This window comes from Carassius carassius, chromosome 46 (genome assembly GCF_963082965.1).
Source record: "Carassius carassius chromosome 46, fCarCar2.1, whole genome shotgun sequence".
NCBI classification, from domain to species: domain Eukaryota; kingdom Metazoa; phylum Chordata; class Actinopteri; order Cypriniformes; family Cyprinidae; genus Carassius; species Carassius carassius.
In genome coordinates this window covers 11852262-11865364 of record NC_081800.1, presented here as the reverse complement: position 1 = coordinate 11865364, position 13103 = coordinate 11852262, and the positions used below count along the sequence as shown (strand labels likewise).

At 37.1% G+C, this 13103-nt stretch overlaps 1 protein-coding gene across 1 annotated transcript; it reads right to left on the bottom strand.

Annotated features, from left to right (window-relative positions):
* Nucleotides 1-977: 977 nt before the first annotated feature.
* On the bottom strand, nucleotides 978-11991 carry LOC132129190 (rho-related GTP-binding protein Rho6-like). The gene is made up of 5 exons (XM_059540691.1): nucleotides 11752-11991; nucleotides 11323-11410; nucleotides 3767-3876; nucleotides 3233-3367; nucleotides 978-3150 (listed from the first exon to the last, which is right to left on the bottom strand). The coding sequence occupies exons 1-5, from the start codon at nucleotides 11869-11871 to the stop codon at nucleotides 2905-2907; spliced, it is 699 nt and encodes a 232-aa protein (XP_059396674.1). The 5' UTR covers nucleotides 11872-11991; the 3' UTR covers nucleotides 978-2904.
* Between the last annotated feature and the right edge of the window lie 1112 nt (nucleotides 11992-13103).

The window sequence follows — 13103 nt, the reverse complement described above, 5'->3', positions numbered from 1 at the left end:
GTGTAGGGACTTAATGCAAAGATCAATGACAGAGTTTGCCCTATTGCTATGTGATGTAATTGAGAAAGCCTGGATAATTTGCCTGGATACAGGCTAGATAGATTCATAAAGAAAACTGATGGACCAAAATTGTTCAAGGTATATTTATTAATTTAGTTAAAGCTACTGCCTCTTTATTATTCAGTACTGTTCCATAATATTCCTGCAGAATAACATTATTTACTCCTGGCTTTTCCTAGACCTGTTGACCTAGTTTTGAGTGCCATAAACAGGTAATTAAGTGAATAAAGAGGCAATTCAAGAGTCTGTCATAAGAGGATTTGTCTTATGAAATCTCTCCTTAAATTTAAGATACAGGGTTCCCACTTGCTTTGACTAATGAATTTCCATGACTTTTCCAGTTTTTTTTATTTTATTTTATGGTTCTGCAATTGATTTGATAGAGATTGCTGGGAAACATTTTTATTTTATTTCATTTTCTATGTTAAATGTTTATACAGACAAGCCACTTTTCTCACTATATCTTGGACTGCCACTGGATCTGCAAACACACACAATTTACTGACCAAATCCAGTTTTTAATTCATTTAAGTGTGACACATGACATCAGAGACAGGAAAAAAATAATAAACAATATTCCATATAAAATAGATTGTCTGAAACTAAAGAATAAAACAGAACCAGCAATAATCAACTATTAATAACTTACAGTTACATTGCACACACAATCATAAAATCTGTTTTCAAATTTGTTTCCTTCTCAGACTTCTTTTAAAGGGCTGTACAAAACTGATTATGCACAACATATGTACGTCCAGACTTCAGTAAGAAAAGGAAGATTGTGGAGGTCCACCACATCGAACATATAACATATAAGGGTGCTACCTGACCAGACAACAGTAACAAATTCATATCAAGGTGATGGTCAGTAAGATGATTTGTGTTTCAAACTATAAACTATAGCCATGAAAAAACGAAACAAACAAACAAACAAAAACATTTGTTATGCTACATTTTGTCACTTTGCTTACACCCCGTTTCTCTCTCTCAACTTCTCTCGAGTGGTTTTCAGACATTTAGTCCAGTATAACTGACTCATCTGTTACTAAGCAACAGTATAGTATGAAGTGATGAACAACCTCCTAAAGCTTCTTTCAGATGAACTAGTCTGAGAATTTACAAAGTCAGTGATATAATAATAACAAAGTAGAACAAATGTGCGCTTAAGGCAAGACCAGTTTATACGTACAGTATTTTCATTCTCATTCTCTAGATAATGACTATGTAAATTTAGATTTGCAGTTTTCAAAGTATCTTCTGCTCTCCAAGGTTGCATTAATTTGATCAAAAACACAGTAAAACGGTAATATTGTGAAATATTATTACTATTCAAAATAACTGTCTTCTATTTTAATATATTAAAAAAATGTAATATATTCCTTTGATGGCAAAGCTAAATTTCCAGCCGTAGCTTTAACTGACCCCAAACTTTTGAATGGTAGAGTAAATTATTCCACAAACCATTTCTTTGATCATATTATATTTGATGAACTACTTAAGTTGGAAGTTATTCTGAGGTCAGATTCTTCATAATGCTGTCCCGTCTGACTTCTCGGTTTATTTCCACTTGGCCATTTATAAGCCTAAAGTGAGGATTTAGTTGTTTTATAATTAAGCATTACACAAGCAGGGTTTGTGGGATTTAAGACCGAGATTACCAGAATGAGGCTTAGCATAAGAAGAGAGTCCTCTGTGACAGTGAGCTGACCGATGCATGAGAATCACTGAAATTATAATGCAGTCTAATGTCCAGCCCACGTTAACCAGTAACTTCACCACATGACAAGAGAAGTCAAGTCTTTACAGGCATGTTATTGAAAATAAATTGTTGAGGCAGATTTTAAGATTACTGTAAAAGAAAAGTCAACTGGAGCATTACAATTATTTTCTCGCTTAAGCAACAGTTTTGGTGGACTCCAATATCCCTTAATATATCCAATCTCTAAATTTACTTCAGTGAAAGTACTTGTTTCCTAAAAAAAGGACCATCTGGAAGGGGTCTTTCTTGCAATAACAATGGCTGGGCAGTGCTGGGCTTTGTCCTCACTGGCTGGAATTTATGACCATTTATATTCTCTAGGAGCAGAAAGCTCAAGAAGGACTATATATGAGAGAGAGAGAGAGAGAGAGATAAAGAGAGTGTCAGCACTTCCAATCCATCTGGATTGTACAAATGTGATTGGATGCTTCATCTAGCAGATTTATGACACTGTCCACCATTTTCAGGAGGACTTCTTCAAAAATCTTGTTTGGCTCCTCCCCTTATGAATGCATGAGATCTCACATCGTAGATCAGTGCCAGAGACTTCAGCTACAAGCAAAGCATAATTCTATAATGCCAACCTGTATTAAATCATCCTCTCACTTTCCATTCAACAATCACATCCATGTTCACTAAAGTGCGTACTGTGTAACACAAACACATCCTCTTCCTTTAAATATTAAATTACGTTCACAGCTCATCCCACATTCCCATACATGTATGCACGCTAACAAATAAGACTACCCACAAAAATATCTGACAGTGTCCAATATTCACTGTATTTCCTTCTTTGACTGACTGATTGATCATTGATACAAAATGCAGTTCATGTAAAGCCGTATGCTGGTAAACTCAGTCGATACTAGGATGTGTAACAGCCAAAAACCTTGAACAATGGCAACAGCTCTTTGTCATAGGTATGAGTGTGTTTGTGGGTGGGGTGTCAGAATGGAAGAACAACAATATAAGTGTAGAGAGAGGAAGGGATCATGAAAGGTCATGACCTCACTTCCTCTCAAATCCAACCCTTTCAAAGAGCGAAAATATATATTTTTCTGGAACTGGAGTGGCGCACATGGAGCTCACATGATGGAACAGCTCTTGGTTCTCTCCTTGCTGAAGGAGGAGGTCAGGAGCTCTGCTTTGCTGGGCAGGTGAAGGAGGCGTTTGGAAAGCCGGAGACTGGGGCTTTGCTTTATGGGGGGCTGCAGTTTGTTGAGGCATGTTAGTGCCGCTGAGCGGAACACGCTGTGGATGCTTTTCTCCGATGTGAATGCAGAGCACTCTAGGTACACTTCTGCTCCCACCTGCTTTGCCAGCAAGGTGCCCTACAAACAGAAGAATAGACAGACTGCAGTCAGAGAGGGAAAAAGAGAGGCGAGGAATCTAGGAAGGGTGTGATCGACTGACCTGCTCATGGGAGATGGGCGTCAGTCTCTGATTGGACAGCTCCATCAGTGTGCAAACATCTGTTCGCAGGTCTGTCTTGCAGCCGACTAGGATTATTCGAGTACTGGGGCAGAAATCCATGATCTCGGCTTTCCACTGCAGGGAGAGAGCTGTTAATATACTGCAGAATAGTATTTTTACTTGAGAAGCAAGCAACACAATGAAAGTCAGTGGGGTCCAAAACAACATTGATTTTCATTATGTGAAAAAAAGAAGAAATTTTATTCGACAGGGGAAAACAAGTCATATAGGTTTGGAATGACATGAGGGTGAGTAAATGACACAATTTTCATTTTCGGTTGAATTATCCCTTTAAGACTTGTTTTGATAGCTTGTGTCTTTATTATAAGTGTTTTTTATCTTACTGCAAAAAATTGCCTGTGCAATGAGACAAAACACACTAATTAAAGATGCCTTTTGTAAAAAGTTGTGATATTTTATGAAGTTTAAAAGAAAAGATGAGTAATAGATAAAATGTTATAAAATGTCTTTAACCTTTTTCAGAGAGCTTTCGACGGTCTCAGGGCGACTTATATCAAAGCAGAGCAGAACAGCATCTGCATCACTGTAGCAGAGAGGCCTGACATTATCATAATACGGTGAACCTGCAGGAGCAACCACATAACAAATATCAGTAATGGAAACTTGGTGTCAAATAAGATGCTTGTGAAAGAGGAGTGAATGCAACTGAATATGGAAGATCAAATGATATCAGGGGGACTTGGCGATGGTTGAGTAACATAAATGCAAACATACAGCAGTTAATAGGTGTGTGCATGTGAGGGTGAATTTTGGAGATTCCTTTATTGACAGAATTAGATGCAGAGGATGTCTTGTCCCCCGCACACACCAAACCTCATCTCATTCTGTAACTACAGCAACAGCATTAAAGGATGCACGCATAAACACTCTCATACTATGGCTCTATGTCAATAGAATATAAAGGAAGTCCATTAAAGGGCGCATTTCGCCCAATATTCTTGTTTTTGTGTATATTACAATATCGACTTTCAGCTCAGATGCTGGGTGTTGTGTCAGCCTCTCTGAGTCACGTACTACTGCTGTATATGTAGACAGTGACTCAGCTCACTATGTTTAGTCAAAGAATATATGGCTTACCAGCAGAAAGAGAGGAGAGATATAATGAGACAAAACAAAAAATAGACAACACTGATATCACTATGCACACTAGACCATACAGGTTTCAACATTAAGGCCAATGTAGCAAATTAAGTTGTAGATGTGTGTGAGAGGTTAAGTTACGTTATCAGGAAGTGCAGCCCTGGATTCCGTGTCCGGGTTTAGTTTGTTTAAGATTTTCCAGAGTTCCAGAGTAGGTCAGTATGACTGGGAAATTCCATCAGAGTGTTTTTAACATTCCACGGTAAGGCAGTGTGTTAAGATAAAATGCGCATCAGGAAATACCTTGACCTAAACTGAGCATAGACAGGACGTCCTCCTTGCTTAAGCGCTCATTCACAACCAGTTGTCACATGTAGTAGATGTTCTGGGCATTTCCTTGAATGTTATGGTTGCTTGTTGTTGTTGGTGTTATTAATTGCTATTATTTCTATAATTATTTATTTATTTATCATTATTTATATATAAATTATAATTAACTTCATAATATTATATATAATGTAGTAATTTATACTTTTTTATAATACAAATTATTTTATTAGTAGTAGTAGTAGTAGTAGTAGTTCAAAAGCAGAAACAGATCAATAATTATTAATCAAGTGTGCATATATTCATCTATTCAGATGCAAAACTCAGTGGTAAGACATCTCCCTGTATTTGTTGTACTTGATAGCAATTGCTCTTTACACCTGACCTTAGCTACTGTTTGAAAAACAAATGATAAAAACTGTAAACTGTAATTAGTCATGATTAGAGTGTGTTTGTTCATGTATGCTGATAAGTGTTTGCGTGTGGGTGCACAAGCGTCTACCGCTCTGCCAGTGTTCCTCCTGCACATCCCCACTTAACAAAGCTGTGCACAGTTAACAAAGCCTAACTAGCTTAATGAGGGAATAGATGGGCGCTGTTTGATTGGCTTCTCCAGCTCTAATCTTCCATGCAAGAGTCTGAGTCAGATGTTGTGCATGATAAAATGTATTTTCCCCTCACAGTTACCCTTTTTACTTCTGATCTGGGCTGCGTCTCCCGAAAACTTCTTAACTCTACATTGTTCTTAAGTTATATCTTAAGCTGTACCTTATTGTTATCTCAAAATGTTCTAAGTTAAATATACCTTCTGTAAGTCATACTTTCGTAAGGTTGGTCTGGACCAGTCTTCGATATACTTCACCACTGTTGACAGTTCTTTACATCTTAGTCTATAAAAAGTAGTTCTGAAGAATTACACCCAGTGTTCAATTAAGCTGCAATTCTTAAAAATAATAAAAACATAAAGATAAAGAAATTATTTTGAAAAAGACAAACTTGACAAACCCTCTTTGCCCCGAAATCTGCTGCTGGCGACTCTCCTCTTTCACATTTTTTCTCTGCCATAGAAGATGTTCATATATTTTCTGTTATACGCTGTTATTGGGTAGCTCATCCAATAACATAAATGATGTAATGCGGATACACCAGTATGCTATGCGGCTGCTGGTAAATGAGTAAATGAGCACTCTTACTTGAATGGTTTTCTGTTTTCTGTCGGACTTGCGTAAGCCCAAGGTGTTTTTTTCTCTCTCTCTCTTCTGTTAAAAGCTGTTGAATTATTAAGCAGTGTCTCCTATAGGTTTTTTCCTTTTATTTTATGTGGTGACCACTGGGAGGTGTTTTGGGCATCTATTTTTCGTTCTAGGTTTTATTCCCTGATGTGATGTATGTTGCAAAGCCAAAGTAAAAGTTTCACACAAGTTTGTTGCATTCTAGCAGAAAAGAGTTCAGTGTCTTTATTTAAAATCAAGAATTTAAAAAGCCCGTTCATTGAATAAATAATAGTTACTCAAGGCATCAATATCAACCAGTTCAGCACCACCACCAAGGACAGCACCTGGTAACGTCGCATGTAAGGAGGTATGTCTTAGGCCCTGTCCACACGAATGTGGTTATTTGTAAAACCTCTGCTTTTTCTATGCGGTTTTGCTGTTCGTCCACACGCAAACGCAGCGCTGGGTCACTGAAACCGAACATTTTTGAAAACTCCTGCCAGGATGAAGATTTTCAAAAACTCCGGCTGCAGTGTTATCGTGTAGACAGAGTAACCAAAGTTTTGGGCTTGTGACATCAGAGCTTGCGCTGTTATCTCCACCAACTGGAAACTTTTTCAGTCTCCTGATTGGAAAACATGGCTTTAACGGTTGAGATTATATCGCCACATGTTGGCTTGGCATGCTCTTGACAGTGCATCATAGCATGTGTTTGCGTTTTCATGTGGATGGAGATTTTCTTTTTAAACGGAAGAAGGAAAACCCTGTTTAGAAAAACACCCTTGTAAGTGTGGACATGGCCTTAAGCAGCCTCCTAAGATACAATTTGGGGAACACACATAGAACAGGTATACCTGTTTGTGTTTTTAACATTCCATGGTAAGGCAGTGTGTTAAGATAAAATGCACAGCAGGAAATACCTTGACCTAAACTGAGCATAGACAGGAAGTGCTCCTTGCTTAAGAGCTCATTCACAACCAGTTGTCACATGTAGTACATGTTCTGGGCATTTGCTTGAATGTTATGGTTGCTTCTTGTTGTTGTTGTTGTCAATTGCTATTATTTCTATATTTATTCATTTATTTATTATCATGTATATATAAATTATAATTAACTTTATAATTTTATATACAATGTAGTAATTTATAATTTTTATAATACAAATTATTTTATTAGTAGTAGTAGTCGTAGTTGAAAAGCAGAAACAGAACAACAATTGTTAATCAAGTGTGCATATAAAAATGTGTTGATGATTCAGCTGCAAAAAAGTCAGTATATATCTAATGTGAACAAATTAAGTTCCATTTTGAAACAAGGTCTAAAATATTCTATTTTGCTTGCAAAATGTCCTATTTTCCACAGATGAAATTACCTCACATTGTGATGGAGCAAACAACAGAAATAGTGAAAAACCCTCCCTTATCAAGCACCTATTAGAGAAAACCAATATCCCATCCACTCATCCTAGCAAGAAGGCACTCAGTCCAGCAGTCAGGCATGACAGTAAGAACCATAGACAGGGTTTGAAAATCAGTGAGGTCTGGGGAGGGGTTAGGAATTGTGCTATAATAACCCCTACAAAAATGACTCTATATTATATACACTAAACACTTTAGAGACAGACATGTATATGTTTGTGAAAGATGGTTTAGCTTTTTTTGGAGGGATGAACATTTTACCACAATTATACCATATGTATTGCATCAGAATTTGTTTATAATTTACTATAGGTTAGGGGTGTATCATTTTATTAGTTATTCTGGCTCGGCTCATTGTTCAACTTCCGTTCTCTCTTCACAGCAGTTCAGTCAGTGTACTGTTTGAGTACATGAATTACTCTGGGATATTGGTTTGTTTTAACTCAGAGGGAGTGTCAGCCACATTAAAAAAGTTAACATCTTAAGTCATTTGTGGATTAATGCATATTGGAGACGCCAATCGTTTAAAACGATTCAGTTCGATTTGGTGAACTGGTTCAAAATATCCAGTTACATCGAATGATTCGTTCGTGAAGCAAAACGCTTAATGTGGCCTAATAATAGACTAAGATGATAAAGACAATTCAGTAGGACTAGCCTATATGTCTTGTTGTTGACTCAACGTATTTACAGACCAGCAAATATGAACGTGCATTATGAAATGCATTGTGATTTTAAAAGGATCAACTCCGTATAGGCAAGCAGACGAGTACAGAACGCAGTGCGTTAAATTGTACATTAAACGTTTTCCTCCTATAGAAAATCATTATAAATAAAACACATAATGTAGCTTATTGGACAAAGACAGTGATATAAACGAGTTGTATGGAAAAATGCTTAACGTGAAACTTTGCGTGTTTCGTTTATTCTGGGCTCACCTGCATGCCTGTACATATTAGTTATGCATTTTAATAATGTAGAGAAGCATATTGAGTTTGGCCTTTATCAACTTAGTCGATTATGCCACATTTTGTGGTATGTGAGGAAAATACTATATACATATTTATTATATTAATGAACTGTATATTTAATTTGATATTTTAATAGCATCTTACTACATTAAGCCATGTTAAGTGTTTTTTTCTATGCTTAGCGAGAGACTATGCACAAACGTTCATATTCTGGTGTTCTGGCCACGGATTTGCCTAGTCTTTTTCTTGCAGGACCCTGTACATTATAGTACTAATTAGGTTTAATCGTTTAATCACCACCACAGCGTCTTGTCTCCATCGGCAACACGCACGATTTGTGTTGATTGCAAGTGACATCACAGGTAGCGGAGAGGGCAAGTAGTGATTGCAAGTGACATTGTAATTTAGTTTCTTTTTTCTTGTCTTTGCCACCTGGCTACTGTTATAAAATGTTGGGAAATTCAAACAAAAAGTAAAAAAAAATTCAACAAAATAAAAAATAAAGACTGCAAGTGATGTCACTAGCGGAAGTGTCTGAGAATGTAAAGGCTGGTTCACACGGCAGGATAATTAGGCAGATTTTAGCCCCGATTGACACCTTCCGACATCTTAAGGATGCTCCGATTATCGTAAAATAATCTGATCAGATATTCCTACCGTGTGTGGTGTGTTAAGACTGCTCTCCTCTGCTCGGAAGGACGTTGGGACCGCTCCGATCTCAAATCGGGGATATCCAACATGTTGGATTTATTTGGCCCGATTTCTTCTCGTGTGTGGTGTCCCCCGAGGACAAACGATCACGCAGCCTGTGGACTGTGGCGTGTAGCCAATCAGAAAGCGAGGTGACGAGGCGGCGAGGAAGTACCGGGAAACAAAATCAAAACAGCCGGCGGCATGGCGCACCAGAAAGTCCGGTGGACGTCGGAGATGGAGGACTTTGTCTCCGCTTCTTTGACAATCGCCTTTTCTTTTTTTTCTTATGTTTTTTTTCGGTTACAAACAAAGGACAAACTATGGCCACTGCATCCTCTTCGTCCGCCATGATTGTTTACTCTGAAGTCACGTTAGATCTCGAGGGATTTTGCGAGATTTCCCGTCTGACCTGGGAATGCTCGGGAGTCAAATCGGTTCGTGTGTGATGTGTTGATTTTGCAACCACACACTGTATGACCAACACTGTTAGACCCGTGATTTTTTATCGCCATGTGTGGGGTCTCTCAGGTTCGGAAAATCGGCCGACAATTTTAAAATCGTCCCGTGTGAACCAGGCATAAGTCTGAGAGTGCAAGAGCAAGCCTGCAGCCAGACCCTCTTGATACATTCTTCTTCTTATATATTTATAAAATTTAAATTAAATTAAATTTATGCATTTAGCTGATGCTTTTATCCAAAGCAACTTACAGTGCTATCAGGCTAACATTTTTTACTTAACATGTGGCCCCTGGGAATCGAACCCACAACCTTTTGCTGCTAGCAATGCTCTACCATTTAAGCCACAGGAACACTGTAATTAATAATATTTGATGTAATCATTTATTTATTCAATTATATTTATTTATTTATTTATTTGCAGAAGAAGGTCAGTCATACAAGTCTGAAACCACCTGAGGGGGAGTAAATGATGACAGAATTTTCAGTTTTTGGTGATCTATCCCTTTAAGAGTTTTTTTTTTACCCTTAAAGCTCCATAAACACAAACACAGGCTACAGAAACGAGTCTATCGGAAATAACATTCCATGTCTTTTTACTAGATAAGAAAGTAAGAGCTCCAGCTATCAGCTATATTAGATACATGTGTAAACACACAGACTAAACATTCCCTGGCCAAATTAATCTGAAAGACAAAACCACAGTCCCTGGAACAGGAGCTGATCTGTGTAATCTACTTCAAAAAACAGACACAGTATCTCTTAAAAGCCACCTACGTCATTGAAAAGGCTTTGTGGGTCATAATGAGAAAATTCCAAAACATGCCAAAACCTTGTGCTGTCCTTCACGGGCCTGATTATTTTGTTAACCAATTGTCTGTCTCATCTGATTTAGAAGCAGACAGAAGGTAAATACGGCATGCCACAAGCGTCTGACGCTTGAGGATCGGTCTCAGGTGTTGCAGCTGCCAGACCCTCTCACCCACTTACTGCAGACTCACACACATCAGCTTATGGTGTGTCTTTCCTGTAGTGTCTGACTGACCTACTAGCCCATATATAATCGATCAGTGACAGGTTACTACAATCAGTGTATATTTGATGTATATGAGTTATAATTTTATTATTCTTATATTGTACAAAATTATAGTTACAACTGCTCTGATGAACATTTACATTCCACAGTGAAGCTGTTTGTTGATGTTTGTTCTATTCATTTTTATCCATACAGTGAAAATAAACAGGGTCCCAAACAACACTGGACCCCACTGACTCAGGTCTGGTGACTAAAACTAATAGTACTATTTGGAAAAAATAAGAGCCAATAAAATGTATTTGATATTGTAATTTACTTTCACTTTATGCACCAAACCTAATCAAACAAGCATAAGCAGCTTCACTGTGAAGTGGAAGCAAGTAGTAAACAAACCACATGTATTCAGGCCGATATAAGCGACTAAAACTAGAATTATTGGGATGAATAAGAGACTATTAAATGTTGGTCAGAGCAGCTGTACCTATGATTTTGTACAATGTAAAATTAATAGTGGCATGACTAATATTGTATGGAAATAAAACACTCGGACCTTTAAAAAAAAAAAAAAAAAAAAAAAATATATATATATATATATATATATATATATATATATATATATATATATATATATACATATAAATGGCAGAATTTAAATTTCCATTTAATTAATTATATTTACAGTGCTGTCATGCATGTAAAACTTTATTAATTAGCAAACATTACTGAGTGCAAATGTTTTCATCAGTTTAAATGCACTGTTATGTAAACCAGAAACACCGCTGTCCAGCTGTTAGTCGGTCAGTCTCTCGCTCACCTGATGTGTCCCATAAACTGAGCTCCACGCGCTGCTCCTCTAATTCCAGTCCAGCTGTGTAGTTCTCAAACACAGTTGGGACGTATGTCTGTGGGGGTGGGGGAACGAAATAAAAGGCATTATTTAATGACTTAATTAACCTTTCTATAAAAACACTTAATTTCCTTTAAAACGGCACTTAGTTTCACAGTATATATCATATGTTGTGGTGGTTTGTTGCAAACGCGCTTTGTCCCCCCAGCGTCAACATGTGCACAACAACTCACATGAGAAAGATGCATGAAGTATTACCTTGATGTACGACGTATGAATATACAGGATAATCAAACGTAGTGCGTAATACTCACAGCATATTGCATAATGACATAAGCAGGCATCCTACTAGCGAACATATACATCAATATAAATACGTGAGAGAGCAGGACATACCTCAGGATAACAGTCTTTGGCCAACACTTGCAGCATTGCGGTTTTCCCGCTTTGCACTTCTCCTACTAAAACCAGTTTACAACGCATGACCAAAGGCTGGCTGATTCTTCTCTCCTTCATTGTAAATAAGAGGGTCCTGTGCGCGATGGCTCTCTCGTATGACGGCCCTGGGCAGTTTGTTCAGACCGCATTGACGTTTGGACAATATTTCTACGACAGAGAGAAATACAGCAGTGCGGCAATTTATACAGCTCTGTTATCCAATCAGCGCCGCGCTCTCCTGCTCGCGCTCGAGTTCCACTGTCCCCCAGGTGCGCCCACCCAGCTGGAGTCCGCTCATTGATTTAGCCGATATACATGCGCCGCTTTGAAACAACGCAACAAACATTTATGACGGTTTTGGAAAGAAAGTTTCCACGGAAAAATAAAAATGACACGATCTTATATAATGTCTTAAAAGTTGACTAAAGTACTTCACAAAATTAATATTGATATAATATTACCCATTCAGTTGTCATGAAAAATACCTTCAACAATAACAATAACAATAACTGTAATGTAAAGTGTGACCAAAATGTCTTTACAGCTTTTGGGACTGCGGAAAAAAATCACTTAAGTAGGCTAGATTCTGACCTTTTAAAATATGTTGCATTTTTGGGTTAGTTGTAAACAGTTGTTGTTGTTTTTTTTCACATTTTGTTGTATGTTTCTTGAACAAAATAAGCTAAACCACCTTTTTATGTCATAAATAAATAAAGGCCTTCTAAAGTGAAATGAGTTTGCGTAAGAAAAATGTCTATATTAAAACCCATAAACAGGCAAGAGTGGAAAATGATAAGCAAAACATATTTTCATGTCATTTTTTATATCATCTGAGCTTAAGTAAAACATATCCAAAAGAATTTTTGAAATATTTGATATATTTTGGATTTTATGAGTTGTGACTCCCAGTTCACGTTGCTTGATTAGGGTATAAAAAAGAACCAAGTCATTAATTTCTTTTAGCAAGCTCCTCACCTGGAGGGTCGTGTCAGGTTTTGTATTACACAATTTATTTGAACTACTTTATAAAAAAAAACTTTTCTAATCTTATAAAAGTTCTGAGTCCCATCTGCCCACTTGAGACTGAAATGTATAAATTTGATACAGGAGAATGCATAAAAAAACACCCAGTGGCTATTTTTGGTACAAAGCCTAAAAATCTCATGGGAAGTTACATTTTGTGATATCAAATTAAGATTTAGAACACAAATTGGTTAAACATATGACTTTGAGTTGATAGTAATTTTAGAGTACAAATTATTTTGTAAAATATATATTTTATATAAAATATTTAGAGTACATTTGATTTA